Source organism: Jaculus jaculus, chromosome 14 (genome assembly GCF_020740685.1).
Source record: "Jaculus jaculus isolate mJacJac1 chromosome 14, mJacJac1.mat.Y.cur, whole genome shotgun sequence".
Lineage (NCBI taxonomy): Eukaryota > Metazoa > Chordata > Mammalia > Rodentia > Dipodidae > Jaculus > Jaculus jaculus.
In genome coordinates, this window is record NC_059115.1 from 82,419,831 (window position 1) to 82,442,378 (window position 22,548).

At 44.0% G+C, this 22,548-nt stretch overlaps 1 protein-coding gene across 1 annotated transcript in view; it reads right to left on the reverse strand.

Annotated features, from left to right (window-relative positions):
* The window catches only part of Thbs4 (thrombospondin 4), a 70,624-nt gene extending 48,776 nt beyond the window's left edge, over window positions 1–21,848 (reverse strand). Inside the window, exons 1-3 of the mRNA XM_045133396.1 lie at window positions 21,772–21,848; window positions 1,889–1,944; window positions 1,054–1,452 (exon numbers count right to left, since the gene is read on the reverse strand). Of these exons, the coding sequence (XP_044989331.1) occupies window positions 1,054–1,452; window positions 1,889–1,944; window positions 21,772–21,848 (532 nt within the window). The remainder of the gene's footprint in view (window positions 1–1,053; window positions 1,453–1,888; window positions 1,945–21,771) is intronic.
* Window positions 21,849–22,548: the final 700 nt, after the last annotated feature.

Below are 22,548 nucleotides of genomic sequence, written 5' to 3' on the forward strand. Positions count from 1 at the left end.
AAATGATTACACCCCAAACCTCAAACCTACCAAATAACTTTTCCAAATAAGGAAGAATTTGAATTATTTTTTAAAAGCCTTCTTTTTCTACCGTGCTAGACACACAGAGCGCGATGCACGACCATAGCAATCAAAGGCTCCCTGCGCAGAACCTCAGCTCAGTTCTGGTGGCCTGGGCTGGAGTCACCACCGTTGTCTGGTCAGTGTGGGGTCGCCTCAGGGCGAGGGGGTGAGAGTGCCCAGGCGGGCAGTCTTTGCTGGGCTTCGGGAAGAACGGCCATTCTCCCTTCCCCTGGGTGTCTCTAGCACTTTTATTTCCTTAGCCAGTAGTAAATCAATGTAGGCACCAAGTTCAAACACAAAGCCATCACCCCGTCAGCCTGTTAGAGCCCTAAGATCCTTTCTTACAGAAATAATTTCTTCCTTTTGGTGTTTACAAAAAAACACAAACAAACAAACAACAAACAAAATAACTTCTTTAACCTTAATCTTTCTGTCTGAAGGCTATTTGTATGTTATATCAAATTATTTATTGAATTAAGAGATCGAGCTAACTCCTGACCAAAAATAAGAAAAAAGCAACTTGGTCTTTTCAAGGTCCAGGCAGTCCGGGCACACAGTTGAGTGTCCAGAACAGTGATGTACAATGTTTCTGACCCCAGTCCCCCCCAACAACCACCCCAGTGCAAGGATTTAGCTGGCCAGGGCGCCTGCAGAGACAGGTCTGCAGGGGACAGAAAGTGTTCTAACAGCTCTGATGCCACCCTATATCAGATACACGTTACAGGACTAAGGAGCGCGTGGCAAGCTTTGAATTAAACGCCACGTCTTCTTCCTATCCGCTGGAAATAAGTTGCGCGTCTACTTAGGGAACTGGTCCCATGCCTGGATAATGGAATTTGAGAAGATCCTAGACTGGCAGTGGCAATACGCTTCGATACGGTGGCAAAGGGACAGGGCGGTGCGGGGCAAGACCCCCAGGGCCCGGGCAGGGAAGCACCCAAGCGGTGCCCGCCCGGGCCGGGAGGGTGCGGCGGGCCGGAGCCCACTTACCCTGCGCGCCGGCGGCGGGCGCGGGCCGCAGGACCAGGTGCAGCGGCAGGAGGAGGAGGACGAGGCCGGCGGGCGCGCGCGGGCCCCGCATGCTGGCGCGGGCAGCTCCCCGGGGGGCGGCGGGCGGGCGGGCGCTGCAGGTGGCGGGCGCTGCCGTCGGAGGGGCGCTGGTCCGGGCCGCACGCGGAGCTGGGGCGCAGGCGGCTGGGCTGGGCTGGGCGGCCGCGGCCCGGCGCTTTATGGCCCGGCCGTCGGAAGGGGGGTGCGGGGGAGGACCGAGGCCGGGGCGGCCTCCTTGGCCCGGATCCCCCTTTGGCCGGGAAGAGGGGGCGGCGGGAGGCGGGGGCGTGGGCCAAGCCCGGAGAGGCGCGGTGCGGGGTCGAGTGGGGCGGAGAGGGACTGGGGGCAGAAGGGGTGCCGGGAAAGGGGGGCTGTGACGAGGCGAGGCGGAGGACAGCGGGGAGAGGGGCGAGGGAGGACGCGGGCCGCCGGGGCGCGCCAGCTCGGGGCATCACCAGTCCCCTCTGCGGCTTTGCGTTCCAAAAGCTATCCTTGCACAGGCTTCCAAAGCCGTCAGGGTTCTTTCCCAACCATTCTTGCTCCTGCCCGGAGACTTTTACCTTCAGGGGTCCAGAGAGCAACTGGATCCCCTGTCTTTCTACAGGTTTTTTCCGGAATCTTTGAAATGGTGAATATATATATTTCTATGAAGTTTTGAAACACACAGGGCGGCCGTTGGAAAAGGGACGCGCCCAGCAGAGCGATGCACGAGGCGGCGGTGCGTCTCCATGGAGGGTTGATGTCAGTCCACTTTCCACACGTGCTGTGTGCTCACCTCTGTGCGCGACTCCCTGTAGTTTCCCGGCGCTGCTTAAACATATTGAGATGGGGCTAGGATGAGAAGGAAGGAGCATTGATAACTCATCTGCGTCCAGGGCCGAGCCTCCTGAGGATGATCGAGATTAACTAAAGGGAAAATATTTGCAAAGCAGCCGCAAAATTTCTCCCATGTACCAATCTCCGCTAATGGAGAGGACCCAGCAGAGCATTTCTATCCCTATTTTTATGTCTCCAAAAAAATTCCATTTCAAAGTTGAAGAAGCTATTTACCACAAGCTGGGACATTAACTCACCATCTCAATTCCCAAATTGTGCTAGAATAATCCCTCACCAATTTTGATTCTGTTCGCAGCTAATGACCTGGAGCTGGCTGTCATCTGAGCACTTTTCTATTTGAGGTCTAACAGAGATCTATCCAGATTTGCTTGCCTTCTTTCCCTTTCTTTCTTTCTTTCTTTCTTTCTTTCTTTCTTTCTTTCTTTCTTTCTTTCTTTCCTTCCTTCCTTCCTTCCTTCCTTCCTTCCTTCCTTCCTTCCTTCCTTCCTTCCTTCCTTCCTCCCTCCCTCCCTCCCTCCCTCCCTCCCTCCCTGCCTCCCTCCCTTCCTTTCTTTTTCCTTTCTTTTTCTTTCTTTATGTCTGTCTTTATTTATTTATTTATTTATTTATTTTTGAGGTAGGGTCTCACTGTAGCTCAGGCTGACCTGGAATTCACCAGGTAGTCTTAGTGTGGCCTCAAACTCACGGCAATACCTCCTGAGTGCTGGGATTCAAGGCCACCACACCCGGCTCTCCAGGCTCTCTTTAATGCCACATTGCACTGATGTCACTAGATGGAACGGGTCACCATATGTCTACCAGTTAGCACTGAAGAGATGAGAAGGAGGTATCTATGTGTCTCAATGCAATGTGACTGTAAACTAATGAGGTGGACTGGACCTGGGAATCTTTAGGTCTCTAGGCTGCAGTACTGGTCTGAGTTGGCAGGGCACTTAGACTCCCAACCTTTGCTTTATGCAGAGCAACTTTTCTTTGAAATGCTTTATACAATGCGTTTCAGAGTAAGATTTCAGAATAAGATTTGGAGAGAGTATTTGGATATTCACAAATTTTGAAAACTACCATTTAGTGATTCTTAGCTAGTTAAGTATATTAGAATCTTCTTGGGAAGTTTGCAAAAACACAAATTATGTGTTTATAGGGATAAAAGGAAACCAAAATCCCAAAGTGACCAGGCTGGGTGGCATATGTCTGTAATACCAGATATTCCCAAGATTAAGTCAGTAGAACCAGAAATTTGTGGCTAGTCTGGGCTACAGACTGAATTCCAGGAGGGTATAGGATCCATAACAAGATCCTGTCTCAAAAAGACAAAAAGCGGGCTGGAGAGATGGCTTAGCGGTTAAGCGCTTGCCTGTGAAGCCTAAGAACCCCGGTTCAAGGCTCGGTTCCCCAGGTCCCACGTTAGCCAGATGCACAAGGGGCCGCACGCGTCTGGAGTTCGTTTGCAGAGGCTGGAAGCCCTGGCGCGCCCATTCTCTCTTCCTCTATCTGTCTTTCTCTCTGTGTCTGTCGCTCTCAAATAAATAAATAAAAATTAAAAAAAAAAAAGACAAAAAGCTAAGAGAACAATCAGTACACCACATTGCACCATAGCTTGTGTGGCTGCAAACTAGAAGCACTCTTGAAGCGAGTCACTGAGCAAGTATCAAAGAAACCTGTGTAAGTTCTTGTGAGGTGTGCCAAGCATTGTCTGTCTCCTCTCACGTCCAGTGCTCACCGTTGTCACCACAAACCATCCAGAAGTCTGGATACAATGACAGACTAGGTAGTGAAGAAGGTAGAATTTCTCTCTCTCTGGCCTGATTACCTCATCTTCCCAGTGTTCTCATAGATTAGGTCCACTGTAGTTCTAGACTCTGTCCGGTGGTCCTTTGTTGCTCCAGCCACTGTCTCATGGTCCCTGGTATGACATCTCAGTTTTCCTATCATTTATATCACCATTTTCCTAAACAAAGCTTCTTCTACTAGAATGGTTTCTGTTTTTCTTATATGGGTAAGCAAATTATTTAAAGATAGATACTATTTTTTTTTTCAGTCATCTTTGTTTAGTTGTCTTTTAGGAATCCTCCAATTCCTAGCAAGGTACCAGAAAAATAGTGCACACATGTAAGTGCACAATCAATTTTGGTTGAACTTAACTAAAAAGGATAATAGAGAAACAAAAGATTCAAATGAAGTTGTTAGCCAAGCAGAACTGGTAATTTAGATTTGCTTACAGAGAGCCTGCATTTTCATGAGGCCATGCACTGACTGGTCTCAGTAAGTTTTCGCTTCATATTGTCAGAATCGAGAGGAAGCTTGATTATAATAAAGTTCATTATTAGCTAGGAAATCTATGGCAAAGAAGGCAATAGAGTTAATCAGTTTCATTTCTGTGCTACCTCATTAAAATATATGTGGTTTCAGAAATAAAGTTAAAATGGACCAAAGATCTTAAAATTTGATATGTAAATTTGAAACTGCTGGAGGAAAGCACAGATAAAACATTTTGAAGGCTGGGGAGATGGCTCAGTAGTTTAGGTGCTTGCTTGCAAAGCCTGATAACCTGGGCTAGATTCCCCAGTACCTTCATAAAGCCAGACGCACAGAGTGGCACATGCATCTGGAGTACATTTGCAGTGACAGAAAGCTCTGGTGCATGTGCGTGCTCTCTCTCTCTCTCTCTCTCCCCCTCCCTCTTCTTGCAAATAAAAAAAAATATTTTAGAAAAACACCTTGAGATCTAGGCATAGGCAATGGTTTTCTGAAGGGGACTCCAGTAGTACAGGAAGTAATCTCAGCGACTGACAATAGGGATTAATGAAATAAAAACTTCTGCACAACAAAACAATCACCAAAGTGGTGAGGAAACATCTGCCTTATGTGGGACCCAAGAGTTGAACCTGAGCCCTCAGGCTTCACAGAATGGGGAAAAGCTCTTTAACTCCCACCATACAGAAGACCAATATCTTAGGATATATAAGTGCAAATATTAAACACCAAAAAACATAAACAAAATCATCCAATCAATAAATGGGTCAATGAACTGAATAGACAGTTCCAAAGAAGAAACAGAAATGGACAATCAATACTTGAAAAGAAGTGTTCAACATCTTTAGTCATCGTGGAAATGCAAATTTAAACTGTTTTCAGATTCCATCTCACCGCGGACAGAATGGCCAACATCAAGAAAACACGACAACGTGAGAGTGTGGAAAAGAGGAGCCTGCTGGGTGAGTGTACACGTGCACAGCCATTATAGAAATCAGTATGGAGGTTCCTAGAAAGAAGGCAAAACCAAAAACAGAAGTACCATAATCCCAGCCATGCCTCTTGGGAATGTGCATGGAAGACTAGTTAAGGATCCATGTTTATTGCTACAATACCCACAATAACCAGGAAATGGAACCAGCTTAGATGCTCATCAGCAGATGAATGGATCAAGAAAATGTGGTACATGCACAGTGTGGAATTTTATGCAGGTGTAAATAAATGAAATAATGGCCTTGTCAGGAAAACAGAAACAACTGGAAATTACTATGCTAAGTGAAATAAGCTAGATAAGGAAGACAAATACGACATGCATTGCTCACAGAACCTTGATTTAGACTTGTATGTGTGTAGAGAAAATCTATGACTGTACTTACACAGAATTTTATTTTAATAGTGTCTGAATTTATTAGTTTAATTTTTTTCCCAATAACTGGACTGTGAGCTTGTGAAAATTATCTCATTTATTTTTGTTAGCACCAATTCTAATTATGGTGTCTCAAACTAAATGTTGAGTGACTGGTTGCATTAATTCCTCTCTCTGAGCACTGTAAACTTGGGTAAGAGCTATTGTGTTTACAGCTCATGTGTACAGGCAGCAGCTTAGGAAAATGGCTTGCTTGCCCAATAGGATTTTAGAAAAAATGCTGCAATGAGAGGCTTGAAAAGTGCCTGCAGAATTGGGCTTCCCTGCTGCTACACCTCTGCCAGCCTGTGCCAGGCTTGTGGTGATGAGTGACATGGTACAGAATATAATCACTTCAGGCAAAGGCAGCCACGATCAGCTGACAGCTGACTCAAGCAGGTGAATGGTTGGGCCAGCCAAGCTGTCTGGCTGACTCCAGATATGTGGGTAATCAACATTTACCTTTACCAGCCAGTGAGGTTTGGTGGTAGTTTGTTATACCATGCTATGTGGCAGTGGGCAGATATTATACCAGATACCTAATAGGCTATAATGCACAACATGACTCCATTTGTTTTTGAGGCAGGGTCTCACTCTAACCCAGGCTGACCTGAAACTCACTATGTCATCTCTGGGTAGCCTCCAGCTCTCGCTGATCCTCCTACCTCTGCCTCCCGTGTGCTGGGATTAAAGGCGTGCACCACCACGCCCCGCCCCACGACTCCAATTTTGATGTTTGGTTGCTGACAGCTTTTACCTCTACCACTTCTCTTCTTCGTAGCCCTACGTTTGGCCAAACTAATAATTTTGTTTTGTTTTGTTTATTTATTTGAGAGCAACAGAGTGAAGGAGGCAGAGAGAGAGAGACAGAGAGAGAAAGAGAGAGAATGGGCGCGCCAGAGCTTCCAGCCTCTGTAAACGAACTCCAGATGCGTGCGCCCCCTTGTGCATCTGGCTAACGTGGGTCCTGGGGAATTGAGCCTCGAACCAGGGTCCTTAGGCTTCTCAGGCAAGCACGTAACCGCTAAGCCATCTCTCCAGCCCATGGCCAAACTAATAAGAAAGCCTTCGTCACGATCAAGTCTTCAGTGCTGGTCAGAAGTCCCAGCTGTGCACAACTGGCCCGCGCGCGAAAACCCAGTGCAAAGGCCAGCACGCCATCACCAGAAGGCCTCATGGCCGCTCTCCCTTCGCTTGCTCTCCGAAGCCCTTTCCAGGCAGCTTGGGCATCCATGCTCCTGTCCTGGAAGCCTTACCTGTGAAACAATGAACATTTCAACATTTTGTTGCTCCTTGTGTGGCATCAGCACTGACCTTGCCATCCAAAGCCATTTTGAGTTTGGAAGCCTCCAGCCTGCTCCTCCGAGGTGGCTGTGACATTCTTCTTCAGAATTGGGAGACATCACTCATTAATACTGCTATTTGACACAACCAGGCACACTTACTTTTCATTGATATAAGTATAAGGTCACCATTAGTTTTACCAAATTTCTGCTTGAAATTAAAAAAATTAATTTATTTTTATTTGAGAGAGAGAGAATGGGCACCCCAGGGCCTCTAGTCACTGCAAACAAACTAGATGCATGTGTCACCTTGTGCATTTGACTTATGTGGGAACTGGAGAATTGAACCTGAGTCCTCAGGCTTCACAGGCAAGTGCCTTAACCACTAAGCCATCTCTCCAGCCCTCTACTTGAAGTCTTAAAGGGACTATAACAGATAGGTATTAACATAAAAGATGGATAAATGTAGCATGGTTTACATTCTGCTATGTGACATTCATACCACAGCAGTGGGAAAACATGGACTCTGAACTCCTGTTTAGTTTACTGTTAATAACAAAGGAAGGTACTTGATTAAGTGACAGAAGATAGCTTTTTCAGAAACTATTTAACACAAATAAGGGTCTAATAAATGAAGCAGGGGGTCTTGATTAGTGTACAATTGAACATTGATATTTTCCCAGAATCTAAAAGACATTTTGCTTTAGCAGTTAGACACTGAAGATTAGTGAGGCTCAAAAGAAGTGTATAAAATCACTCATTTTCGGTCTCACCTAGGGCCTCAGTAGGATCTATAAAAAAATCTTTCATTAAACTTAATTCTTTTACTTCTTTTATTAAACAATGTGTAATCCTTCTAGAAAAAGCCATAAATGTAACTGTGAGCACATTTATTACAGATAATAAACATGCCTACTGAACTCCAAGTCCACAGAGGGTTTTGATAACCAGCATCTCTTAAATTAGTTCTCTTCTTCATTAAACCATGCATTAATCCATCTACATGACAAGTCCTGCACTATGTAACGATAATAATTATTACTGTGTCAGGAAAGGCCTGCATTGAGCACCAGGTGTCTACATGGTTTTATTAATAAAATATGACATGGTACAATTAAATAATAAGACATAGAACAAATTTACACAGTTGCATCGGCTTGATGTTTTTCTTTGTTCTTTATTTTGAGACAGGTTTTATGTAGCCCAGACTGGCATCAATACAGCTTAGTATGCTGCTGAGAATGGCCTTGAAATCCTGGGTCTCCTGCCTTCACTTCCCAAATGCTGGATTGTAGTCATGTGCCTCCATGTCCAGCTCAAAGTTGCATCAATTTGAAAGAACTTCAGAATGTGAGATGTTTCTATTTGATCTGTATTGTTCATTTATGATGTGGAAAGTTTGTTTTGTTTTTTTTTTTTTTGTATGTGTGGTTTTTTGAGGTAGACCTGGAATTCACTATGTAGTTTCAGGTTGGACTCAAACTCACATTGATCCTCCTACATCTGCCTCCCAAGTGATGGAAATAAAGGAGTGCCCTATCATGCCTGGTGGGAAAAGTTTATAAACAAATTAATTGTATTTGATTTCCTGGGGCCAGAGCTAGCATAATTAAAAGAATATACACCTGGGAGATTTTAAAACTTCATTGTCACCAAGAAAGCAGGTGTTACAAACTCTGAAGAGCCACTGTGGGCAGCTCATGAAGGAGCTGGATTAGAAATGCTAACTGTGAAGAGCCACTCTGAACGGCTCACAAAGGAGCTGGATTAGAAATACTAACTGTGAAGAGCCACTCTGGGCAGCTCACGAAGGAGCTGGATTAGAAATACTAACTGTGAAGAGCCACTCTGGCAGCTCACAAAGGAGCTGGATTAGAAATGCTACCTGTCAAGAGCCACTCTGGACAGCTCATGAAGGGGCTGGATTAGAAATACTAACTGTGAAGAGCCACTCTGGACAGCTCACGCAGGAGCTGGATTAGAAACTTTCTATTCTTTCCCATGCTATATTAAAAAGTTATATAAAAGGTATATGAATGTTTTTAATCAGTGATTGTCAGAAGGGCTGTGTTCACATTTGCAAATAAAGTATCAAGTGTTAATTTATTCCCATTAATGCAAGCAATGACCCAGCAAAGAATTACTCTGCATCTATTCAGTAATTCAACAGACACTTATTTCTGCTGGCATTCCTCTAGAATATGCCAAACACTGAAGCACAATAGACATACAGTGAATGCATGGGCCACAATTTCCATTCTCCGGCTCGGAATCTACTTGGCACAGGCTACAATGGAGGCGAATTACAGGAAATAAGAGGAAGGGCAGAGGAGAAAGGGCAACTTGTAGCTGGAGAGAGTTAGGAAAAGATTTCTGAAAGAGCTTTTTCTCTTGCATCATGACGGATACCTTCTCCATGTGACAAGTTAGGGGAAGGAAGTGCAGGCAGAGGAAATGCATGCCGTATGCAAGACCATGGAGGGAGATAGCACAAAAATCTGGGCAATTTGGCAGCTCACTGAGATACAAGGAATAGGCAGTGATTTGGGGCTTACGGATCCTTTAAGACGTTCATATGGAGTTCTCTGTGAAGGTATTTAGAGACATGGATCTGCGAATCCAGAGTCAGGTGTGTAGGTGTGGACATAATTTATATATGGTAATTAAACTGAAGGAAGAGCTAACCCACCTAAGAAGAATGTGTGAAACAAGAAAGGATGAGATAAAGGGGATTGCTGAAAAGCAACATTGAGAAACCAGTAAACGAAGAAGCAAGCAAGAAGCCTAGCAAGAGGAAATCTGGAAATATGGTGTCAGGGAGGCACAGTGTATGGCATAAGATACTGTGGAGTGGTTAAGCAATCTTAGGACTGAACATGCTTCTGGATGGGGCTGAGTGTAACTCTGTGCCAGAGTGAATACCTAGCATGCATGAGGCCCTGGGTTTGGTCCATTGCGCCAACCAAGAAATAATGAAATAAAAATAAACTCTTCTTGGACTCTTTTTAAAAAATGAGAGCATGAACAAGAGAAAGAGTGAGAAAGAGAGTTAGTATGCCAGGGCCTCTAGCCACTGCAATCAAACACCAATCATGTGTGCCACCTTGTACATATGCATGACCTTCTGTGCACGTGTCACCTGGTGTGCCTGGCTTACATAGACTCTGGGGAGTTGAACCTGGGTCCTCAGGCTTCACAGGCAAGTGCCTTAACCAGTAAGCAATCTCTCCAGCCCTCTTTTTGACATGGAGGCCACGGGTAGCTCTGTTGGAAGCAGTTTGATGAAGTGTGAGTGGAGGAAAGGCAGAGAGGTCGACTTGAGGAAAAAGGCTGCAGACTCGGAAATGGAGACGGCTTGGGTCAACAACTCTCAGCAAGTTTGCCTGTGGGTGGAAGGTGGGGGCAAGTCAGTGACAATATGAGACAAATATATCCTGATTTAGATGGAATAGAGCGTCTATGGAAGGAATAGTTGAGAATGTGACTTTTCTTTAATCAATGGGCACTGAAGGTATAATTCTTGTCACTTGGTGCTCTATGAAATTTGTTACTTTATGTTTTCTTGCACTTTGGTCATTTCATGTTATCCATTGTCCTCCCCACCCCTCAATAACATAAGCTCTGTGGCTGAAGGCTGGCTGCGTGACTATAACGATCCCTGTCCCCGGAGGTCACTGTCTCTTATAAAGTGGAGGCCCAGGGGAGGGAGTCTGGGGACTGCTCGAGTGGGTTAGCAAACGGCTTCACGTTCCCTGCAGTTGCAAGACAGCTGCTGGAGCTCCAACCCCCCCCCCAAAAAAAAAATCCCCCAGAAGTATTCTAACACACTTATCCTTAGCTCTTATTCTCCAGCCATGAGTTATAGACACTGATACCGTCTCTGCCGGGAAGGGTCGGAAGGTGGCAGCCTCGTGTGTGCACTCTGTCACGCGAGGCCGACCCTGTCAGCAAGGGAGAAGAGAGCGCGCTGTGCTAACACGTCAGCCAAAGGCTTCTTGTCCCCCGTTTCCTCTTTAGTTACGACACTCACTAGCATTTCCACGTGAGTCTCTGGAAAACTGTCTTTATTCTAAGTAAGGTTTATAATGCCTTGAAATAAATATGTGAGGCTTGAGGGAATAGATGTGAAGGTATGGGATGAAAAAATGAAAGGGTAAAATTTGGATAGACAGAAAGAGAGAAAATGGCGTCTTTTTTGGTCACTTAATCAGAGAAGTTTCAATGTGAAGAATGGCCTTAAGATAAAAATCATTCTAGAGCTGGGATTGGCAAACCCTGGCTCATAAGCCAAATCTGGCCACTGCTTCTTTTTCTTGGCTCGACAAGCAAAGACTAGATTGGGAGAAAAATAAACACATGTAACATTTATGACATTTGGCCATTATGTAAAATTTTAATTTCAAGGTCTATGAATAAAGTTTTATTGAAACACAGCCATGCTCTTCTGCTAATGGCTGTTTTGTGTGGCATGATGACAAATCTGTCACAGAGACCTTTGGCCTGATATAGTTCACTGTGCTCCTTTACGGAAAAGTTGTTGACTGTACATTTCCCCAGCAATTCTTGTCAGCTCATGTTAGCACTTGCGTATGAAGCAGGAGAACTGAGAAGGACTAGAAACCAAAGCTAGTGGGCTCCTGTCCTAATCTTTCTAGTCTCCCTTTCCTGTCTTCCAAACAGAAGAGCACCATCTGTTTCCCAGTCATGCAGGCTAGTCAGTGTCAAATTGATCACACCTTTGGTGGTATTAGCACGGAGCAGCTTCATATCCACAGGGAAATGTGAAGGAACTGCTCAGGAGATGTGAACTGCAAACACACTGCACTGTCCCACTTGAGCTTTAAATTTCTTTGACACATGACATGTGTTTTATCACAAATGTCAGGAATAAATTTCTGACTTAGAATCCTCAGAGAGAGGTTTCCTTATGGAATTCTGTCATGATCCTTTTCAAAGTGGGTCTGAGTGTGAATGTCCTGAGAAGATGGTCCTGAGTGTGGATGTCCTGAGAAGATGGATCTGAGTGTGGATGTCCTGAGAAGATGGTCCTGAGTGTGGATGTCCTGAGAAGATGGACCTGAGTGTGGATGTCCTGACAAGATGGATCTGAGTGTGGATGTCCTGAGAAGATGGATCTGAGTGTGGATGTCCTGACAAGATGGACCTGAGTGTGGATGTCCTGACAAGATGGATCTGAGTGTGGATGTCCTGACAAGATGGATCTGAGTGTGGATGTCCTGAGAAGATGGATCTGAGTGTGGATGTCCTGAGAAGATGGTCCTGCATGTGGGTGTTCTGAAAAATGATGGTGATTATTTTAGTGGCTACATTTAAAATCTTACCAGTGAGAGAGGAAAATAAATGTGGCAAATTCAATGAAGTTTTAGCAGAAAAATCAGGGCAGAAGAATTAAGGACAAGAACATAGAAGGGGGCATGTAAGAGGGTGTGGGAAGGGAAGACCAGCCCCAAGACGAGTTTGTCATTCCTACGACCACGTAAAGAGGAAAGGAGTGCTTTTTTTTTCTCCTGGCTTACATTTTAGAGGGGATACATGCCATCGTGGCTCTGAAGGCAAAGCACCAGGCACAGGATTTTGGCTAGTCACATTGTAGCCATACTAAGCAATCAGAGGGTGACCAGGAAGTGGAGTCAGACCTCAACATGCCTAGTAACCTACTTTTCCCAGAAGACTCCATCTCCTAAAGGTTTCATAACCTTCCCAGATAGCAGCACCAGCTTGGGACTGAGTGTTCAAACATGAGCCGGTGGGGAACGTTTCACATTCAACCCAAGCAGGTGTTCAAGACAGATTTCCCTAAAGTATCTGTGAGAGGGGCTCTTCCTCTGTGAACCCCATGCTTTACTTTTACTTTCCTTTCCATTTCTGCCCGCATGGAAGGTAAGACTCATTTTCTGCGGTTCTATGGATGGAGGGAGGTGTTCCACCCAGAGCAACTCACCTGTAGGGTCTTGGCTTTGGAACAGGTTCCTGGCAGCCTACTGCCTTATTTATTTATTTATTTTTTGTGATCACATCAAATTTTTGGACACTGTGTGTGTGATTAATTTCTATTGTCGACTTGACTGGATCAGGAGTCAGGGCAGCCTCTGGGTGGGTCTGTGAGGGCATTTCTAGGAAGGAGTAACTGAGGAAAGACACTGCCCCAGAGTGAGCAGCTCTTCTAGCAGCAGCCCAGATACACAGAGGTCGGAGGTACTTACCTGGCCGCCCCCTTTTTGCTGCTATCCTTCACTGGTACTGGAACCTGGCTTCTTCAGCCTTCCAACGTGGACTGAAGACCAGAGGCTCTAGCAGACCCAAGCCCTTTAGCACCACACTGGGCCTGTTAGGACACCCAGCCGTGTGGACTGAGCAGCCACCTGGGTTACGTAACACTTTCCAGCGTGCTACCAAGCTAGACTTGGGCAGAATTGATTTTGTTCTGTTTTGGGTGACCTATCAAATGTGAGTAGAAATTTGTTTATGTCTCCCCAGCAAAAGCAACAAACAGCCTATGAGATTATATCTAGATTCTTCATCTCTATTTGCAGAACACCACTAATTTGTACACATATACTTGTGGTCATGCTTATGAATGAACATATATGCATGTTTGTGCAAATACACAAATTCACACACTCTTTTTCTATCTTTCCTGTAGAGGATGATTGCAGCAAGTTTTATTTAATTTTAATTTTATTTATTTGAGAGAGAGAAAGGCAGAGAGGGAGGAAGAGAAAGAGAGAGAGGGGGAGAGAGAGAGAGAGAGAGAGAGAGAGAGAGATACAGAATGGGCGTGCCAGGGCCTTCAGCCAGTGTAAATGAACTCCAGACGTATGCACCATCTTGTGCATCTGGCGTATGTGGGTCCTTTGGCTTCACAGGCAAATGCCTTAACCTACTATGGCCCCTAGTAAGGGCGTGCGCTTGGTGGGGAGGGGGCATCTCTTTCTCCACTGGAAATGGAGGGAGATCTCTCCCCTGAGGACTGCATAGGAGCCTGTTCTGGGCTGCTGACGTGTGTGATTCTATGAGAGGATGCTTCTCATATCAGGGACTTGAGCTGATTTCCTGAGATGGAGGACTTTGAAATACTTCTGAGGAAAACCAGCAAGTGTGGACCCAGGGCTCCTCACGGGGGTAAGGAATGCCTCAGGTTTTGATTCTGACTCCGTCACTGTGTGAACTTGGAAAGCCTTTAAGTAGGTTCCTTTCCTCTTAGCCTGGGATATCGTTCATCGGTTGGAGATGCTAGTGGCACCTACTGTAAGGTGAGTAGTAGTGCTGTTAGAAGAAAGAACGGAGATAGACATTTCAAGTAATGCTTGCTATGTGGATGTTGCATTATTATTATGTTTTAAAAAAACTTGTATTGATAACCTCCATACATCTATACAATATACCATTATCAAAATTCCTTTCCACCACCCTCCTCAGTCCTCTTTCCCGTAGCCTCCATCTACTGAATCCTTTCTTCTTCCCAACTAGTCCCCATTCTATTTTGATATCATCATGTTCCCCTCCTATGACGCAGGTCTGTGGAGGTAACGTCAGACGCTGTGAGGACAGGAGTGCCACCGCCACTCTGCGTCAGGAAGTCAGAACTGCAAAGCACTCCTCCCGTCCTCTGGCTCTTACATTCTGTCTGCCACCTCTTCACAATGGGACCTGAGCCTTGGAAGATACGACAGAGATCGATCTCAGTGCAGAACACTTCACCATCTCTTCTCAGTGCTTGGTTGAGTTTTGAGTCTTTCTGTGGTCACCGCCATCCGAGAGCTTGTTTAGAGATTCTAGCAGGGACCATAAGTACTTGTATACCCTTGACCGGAGACGGGTCATCCTCTAGTCCAGGAAAGGTCTTCCCCTTTGACTGTGTGTGCTGCTGCGGGGGGGGGGGGGTGAAGCGGGGAATGCACATGGGATGGTGAAGGAGGAAGGGGCACCTGCCTACCCAGCCAGATCAGGGGAATCAACCCTGGTGATCAATCAGGTGACAGATGTCACAGCCAGATGGCCTTCACATCCCCCCCCCCACCATCTGAAAAGAGAAGCTTCTCTAAACAAAAGTGAGGGTAGCATCAATATATGGACTAAATGTAAGAGTACTGTTTGGTGGATGCAATATATCCAGTCAGCCAACAATAGTAGATCCCCACCCCCTCCATGCCCCCCCCCTCTCTGCCTGGGGCCTTTGACCTCCCTGGTCATATTCTTTTCATTATGTTCTCAGTACCAAGCATAAATTCCCCTCCATGGAGTGGGCCTCAAATTATTATTGTCTTAAAAAATTAGTATTGTTCAGGTGTTGTAATCCAGTTTATTAATCTACCATTTTGCAGTCTGAGAGGAAACAAGGAAGCTGTGGGTTTCTTCAGCAATCTTTGGACTTCTAGAAGGTGTTCCTAGGCGAAGAGGTACCCAACCCTCTTGTAAAACAAAAGACTTTGGCAGTCTTGACCGTGTAAAATGTGTTCTCTCAGGGGAGGGGTGCCCAACCCTCTCATTAAAAGGTGGGAAGGACCGCAGAGCAAGTGGAATTAGTGCCATTGGCTGCCTTTGCAAGAAGTAGCAAAAACTGAGCTCCAAGCTCAAGGGATGCTGTTGCTATATATAGGCACACTTGTCTCACTCCTGGGTAAGTGCGCACGCGTGTACAGCTGGACATATTGGCCCACACCCAGGTGAGCAGTACAGAGTTTGGGGAGTTGGTTGAAATCAAGCCCTGGAAAAATATGTCCCCCATTTCCAACCTGCAGCTGACATTACGGAAGAGTTCCTCTGCGATAGCCGAGGCCTGGGACATCACAGAACATTCTGATTCCGGGATTCGCTGGCTTAGAGTAGCTATTGTTTCCTTCATTTCCCACTTATTTTAATTCATATTTTGAGGTGTCAGTAATGGATCCCTACAATCTAGTAAGCACTCTACCACTGACCTGCACCCTCTGCTCTGTTTTACTTTAATGCATGCTCTTGTGCATGAACAAGGGGTGATACTCTTGCAATAGAGGAAACTGGTGGTAACATGTGTCGGGGAATAGGCCTGGAAGGTGACATCCTCACATATGGCGCAGCACATCCTAAGCTTATGACAGTAAAATAGCATCATGAAAGATGCTGGCTTTAGTAATCTCCTCGGATGATCACGAATAGGAAAAGCATGATGAATGGGATGTACTGGGTTTGTCAGCAGGGTTATTCCTTCTGCAGCTGTGAGAGGCATTTATGATACACTGGGAAGGTTTTCGTCCATGACCTGGCCTATCTCTATCTATTTCTGGCATGGGATTTAGAATTATTCAATATTCTGTACATCTATGATGATTTGGATAAAGGAGCTTTATAAATGAGGGGGAAAAGATTAGCTTGCTAGAACAGTTTGTTCATATATGTTGAGATACCTCCAACAGAGTAATTCTGAGGTATGCATGCTGGATTTATGCTACAAGGCTAAAGGCATTTACTTATTTATTTAATGCAAGCCCACACACTGTACTTTTTTTATGCAAGAGAGAGACAGGAAAGGAGAATTGGCATGCCAGGGCTTCTAGCCACTGCAGTCAAACTCCAGACACCTGTACCTCCTTGTGCATATGAGCTTGCATCAGCCTGTGTATCTGGCTTACATGGGACCTAGAGAGTTGAACATGGGTCATTAGGCTTCACAGTCAAGTGCCTTATCTGCTAAGCCATCACTCCAGCACGCTAATGGCTTTTTCAAAGTGATGAGGTAATGATCTTTCCCCCTAAAATTTACTTGTTGTAACTGCTGTTTTAATCTCTGTTGGAACTGGAAGAAAAATAACTGTGATTTAACTTCCATTTAAAATGATGTAGTGAGACTTATGTTTTGAGGAGGGTTTGAGGGAGATAACAGAATGATTTTTCTTGTAAAAACAACAAAAAGTTTTGGATAGAAAACACTCTTGAAACTAAAGGAACTATTGAGCTTAGTAAGAAAGCATGAAATTCAGAGATGTCATAAACATTGGGATCCTGAACTCTGTGAGGTAAGCAAACACCAGAGCAGGTGTTTGCCTTGAGGGCAGCTGGGAAAACCAGTGGTCTCGGCTTATGTCGACATCAGAGACGAAGGGGATCTGTGTGAGAACCTAGGTCGGCTGGAGAGTCCAATAGGTGACCACTGATCTAAGGTGCCATAGTCTTCCTGAAAGGTTGTACTAGAAACACTCCTCTGCTCAGAAGGGGAGGACAAGGAAGGCTACCTGTCTTCTCTGAGCTGAGGGATCAAGGCGGGAGACCCTCTGGTGATTCCTCTCTCTCATGTAGACTTTTGTATATTTGCTTTTGTACTTTTATACAAAATTTAAGAATTAGAACATTTTCAAGCCCACAAAAAGGTTCAAGGAACAGCACAATAGTTCCCTTAGAGTCACCAATTTCCAGAGACAGACAGACAGACAGACAGATAGACACACACACACACACACAGAGAGAGAAAGAGAGAGAGAGAGAGAGAGAGAGAGAGAGGGAGAGAGGGAGAGGAAGAGAGACACACACACACACACACACACAGAGTCTGTCTGAAGAATTTAGGCCATTTAGAATGTTTTATGTTCAGTTCCATATTTTTCACTTAATTGTTGTTTCTAGTGACTAGATTCAGGTTAAGTAGTTTTGTCCAGAATACTTCATAGTTGATGTTGCTTCTTATAACTGTTCGGCCCCATGTTCATGCTGCTATATGCTGTGAAAAATATTAGAGAGCAGATAGTGCCCCTCGACGGTTGGGGAAAACGGAAACCCTTCCAGAGGACACGAATGCTAAGCTCGCCCTCAAAAAATCCTAACAAGAATGTCCAAGGACTGAGCCCATACAAAAGCATAGACAAAACATGCAAAGCAAAAAGACACAATAAATGAGAACTTCCAGAAACAACACAAGAGACTTATCTGCAGACTTTAGGTATTGGAAATATTAAAACAAAGTATACAGTAAACACATCTAATATGCTTAAAAAAAAAAAAAGCAGAAGTTGGAAATTATGGACAAGAAACAAAATTTTTTTTTTAAAAAATGTTCAGTCAGGTGTTATATAATAATGTCTCGGTGAGTGAGGAATATCATTTATGACACAGGTCCCATAAAATCCTGCTGCCTAGTGACCTTATTGTCATCTTATTTTTGTGGTTGGTTTAGTTTTTGTTTTTTTTCTCAGGCAAGATCTCACTATGTAGACCAAGCTGGCCAGGATCCTCCTACCTTCACCTCTGGAGTGTTGGGGTTATATCATGTGTCACATTATAGGCACGTGTCACACCCAGCTCCTTCTGACTGTGTGTAAACACATGCTAAGTTGTTGACGCAGGATAAAACCACAGAGCATTGTGGTTCTCAGAATTGTCCCTGACATGGCCTGGTTGCGTATTTGAAATGGAAATTCTATAATTGGAAAATATAATTAAACTTAAAAGCAATGTATGAGCTAGCAGCAGACTGGATAAGATAAAGAGGTCATTAGTGAGCTGGGGGTGGTGGTGCACACTTTTAATTCCAGCACTCAGGACACTGAGGTAGCAGAATTGCTGTGAATTTGAGGGCACCCTGGGCCATATAATGAGTTTACCCTGGATTAAAATGAGACCTGGCCTCAAAACAAACAAACACACACACACATACACAAACAGGTGAAGTATAAGACAAATCTGAAGAAATGATATGTAACATAGCACAATAAAAGCTTAAAAATATGAGAAGTAATAGAGAAGGAGAAGGAGAGCAAGGCACTGGCCCAACTGGAATTCTAGAAGAGTACAGTAGAAAGAATGGAAAAGAGCTGGGCATGGTGGCACATGCCTTTAATCCCAGTACTTAGGAGGTAGAGATAGGAGGATCATTGTGAGTTCAAGGCCAGCATGGGACTACATAGTGAATTCCAGGTCAGCCTGGGTTAGAACAAGACCCTACCTAAAAATTAAAAAATAAAATATAAAAATAAGAGAATGGAAAGAGATGATCAAAAAGAAAATAGCTGAGAATTGTTTGGATTTTTAAAAATTTGTTGGGCGTGGTGGCTCATGGTTTTTTTCTGTTTTTCAAGGTACAGTCTCACTCTAGCCCAGGCTGACCTGAAATTCACTATGGAGTTTCAGGTGGCCTCGAACTCATGGTGATCCTCCTACCTCTGCCTCCTGAGTGCTGGGATTAAAGGCGTGCGCCACCACGCCTGGTTTAGGCTCACGCTTTTAATCCCAGCACTCTGGAGGCAGAGGTAGAAGGATCAGTGAATTTGAGACCACCCTGAGACTACATAGTGAGTTGTAGGTCAGCCTGGGCTAGAGTGCAACCCTACCTGGAAAAAGAAAAAATATTTAGTTATTTGAGAGAGAAAGAGGTAGACAGAGAGAGAGAGAGAGAATAGGCATGCCAGGGCCTTTAGCCATTGCAAATGAACTCCAACCCATGCACTACTTTGTACACGTGGCTTACGTGGGTACTGGGTATAGAACCCGGGTCCTTAGGCTTCATGGGCAAATGCCTTTAACCATTCTCTCTCTCTCTCTCCTTGCAGATGAATAAAAATATTTTTTAAAAAGATATACATAGCTGGGTGTGGTGGCACACACTTGAAATCCCAGCTATTTGGAGGCTGAAGCAGGAGGAATCAAATGAAAGGCTAGTTTTAAGTAGACCTTGTCTCAAGATAGGAATAACTAAGGGCTAGGAATGCAGTTTAGTAGTACAGCACTTGCCTAGTATACACAAGGCTCTAGCTTCAGTCTTCAGGTGCCTCAAGAAAAGGAAAAGTGTCTACAGCCATACCACCCTGAACGCACCAATCTTGTCTGATCTCGGAAGCTAAGCATTGTCATTCCTGCTTAGTACTTGGTTGGGAGACTGCCTGGGACTACTGGGTGGCTTTTTAGAATTACTTTTTAGAAATATTTAATGTAGGTTTCTCAGAACCCAATCATTTATAAATATTACAAAAACTGTAAAAAAAAAAAAGTTACATTGAAAAGTCCTAGGTAGGTCTTTTTTTTTTCTTTCTTTCTTTTTCTTTCAAAGTAGGATCTTGCTCTAGCCCAGGATGACCTAGAATTAACTTTGGAATTGTGGGAAAATATCAAACTACAGAATCACGACAAATTCCAAGCAGGATAAATGAAAAGCAAATTCACTTCTTGGTACTGCATAGTGGGAGTTCAGAACACTATGGTCAAAGTGAAGATCTTAGATGTAGCCAAGGATAAAAGATAAATTACCTCAAAGAAATAAAAGAGTTATAGTTGTTTTTAAAAGCATTAAAGGAAGTCATATGACAATAGGATTCTTTTTTTTTTTTTTTTTTTTTTGAGAGAGTCTCAGTATGTAGTCTAGGCTAGTCCCAGACGCATAGTTCTGCCTCAGCCTCTCCAGTGCTGGAATCATAGATGGGCACCACCAGAACTAGCTTAGAATATTATTTTAAATGTAACTTTTTTTTATCATTCTAGAATTCCAAAAGTAGTAAAAGGATCTAAGAATAAGGGTGGGGGGATGGTTAACAAAACTAAAGGCATTATGAAAAGGCCATATGCAAACCTACTTCTTTGTTACCTAACTCAAAGAATATAATAAAAAATACCATATAGTTATACAGAAGCACCTACTAAAATTTTCAGAACTGTGTTAAAATTACTCCACCAGCTGGAGACTGAGAGTTCAAAACCAAAGCACGTGGGGAACATCTCAGATTCAGATCATAACAAGAAGGAGGACATACCAGAGGACATAATAAAGTGGGGGGAACAGCATGGCTGGGGTCCTCGTGAGAGGGTTGTGTTGGTGATTACGGGCGTATTTGCTCCTATAGTCATTGCCACGAGCTTCTTCTCAAGCCACCATGCCACCATGTCTTAAAACTTATCCACATTAAGCTTGGCAAAACCCCACTTCTTACCATGTGTGGATGGATAATGCTGTTCCCAGGACCCGTAGGTCATTATAGAAAAATGCAAGTGCAAGGGGGCAGAGAGGTCTTCCAGTGAGTGGTTGGTCAGGGAGGCCCCCCAAACAATAATAGGCTATTTTCAATGTTCTGGGTTGCTAACCAGAACGAAATGTCAGGATCCTATTGCTCAAGATTCCACATGCTTCAATTATAGCACACGGAGAAATGATGCTAGAATGGAGCTGGAAACCTCTCTGCTGGCTAGCTGTCATAGTGCTTGAAATGGCTATTGTCAGCTGCTGGGAGAAAAAGTCTCCAATAGTCTTAACCAGCAGTGGATCCTGCAAGCTGCATAATAGACCAGTCAGACAAGATGTGCCCATAGTTACAATAGTAGCATGACAAGCCTCTTTAACCATTGAGTCATCTTCGCAGCCCCTGATCTCTATCTTAAGTGCACTGTGTAACAAACTAAGTAGGAATGGTTGTATAATTGAGTGGGTCAGTAAACAAATGACTAAAGCAAATAGAAGATTGGATCTGGAAGGAGGCAACTTGGCTGCCATTGTTTTGTCTCCTCAATAGCTCAGAACAGTGAGTGTGCAATGCACTAACCTCCAGCTCCTTAAAATGTGGGTCATGACCCCATGTAGAGTCTTGTAACTGAATGTAGGGTTGTTAAAAATTGGGTATCAATAAAAGGTTCTGACAGACTGAAGAAATGGGTCAATGGTTAAGGTGCTTGCCTGAGGACCCAGGTTCAACTCCCCAGAACCCACGTAAGCCTGATGCACATGGGGGCACATGCATCTGGAGTTTGTTTGCAGTGGCTGGAGACCCTGGCATGCCCATATTCTCATTCTCTCTCTCTCGTGAATAAATAAATATTAAAACAAAAGGGTTTCTGAGTATACAGCTTCCAAGAAGTTATTTCAAAGTCAAACACACAATGAAGTGAGATGTTTCTGGCAGCACTCACCCGTGTTGAATAAAGAAACTCATGCAGCCTTGCTCTGAACACAGGTCACGGGCACTTAGCACCACACGAGCTGTCATGCCGGGTGATTCCAATGAATGCTCAGAATCAAGTCTCTTATTTCTTATGGCTTCCAGTGACTTTCCTGTATGTACAAAGTTTTCTGCTCTTATAGAATTATAAAGGTCTAATTATGGGAAGCAAAGACTTAATATTTTCCCACTATCACTCTTCAGCATCTAAGTATTCAGTCAGTATCTTTTTAGATTGTATTATGTTAAGAAGGTCTAGTTTTAAAAATTGCTGACCTGAGTTTCATTCTATCCAGTTTAAGGCAGTTCATCCAAGGTTGGAATTATAAGCAGTTTGCTTATACTTGAAGGTATTAGTAATTTCTGGTGGTGCAAACCATTAATAAGATCAATAAGATGTATTATGAAAAGAAGGAATGAAACCTTCTTATTGACTACCTTTCAAGGCCAGTGGCAATTCTAAACATAATATATGTGTAATTTTTATTATTCACAACAAACATGGTTTTTGTATCTCAAATAGAAAATGTAACTGGTAAAGAGCCTACCCTTCTTTGATATAATGAAGATGAATTTATTATACTCATTTGATTCAGTTTATGCTAAAAATAATGTCCATTCTCAAAGCAATCCCACTTAAGAAGTCAGTGGGAGACAGTCAAAAGAACATATAAAATAAAAAGTAAAGAGAAATAAAACAAAATGACAGTTGAAGACTTTGGTGTAGGTATTATACAGGAGGAAGGGA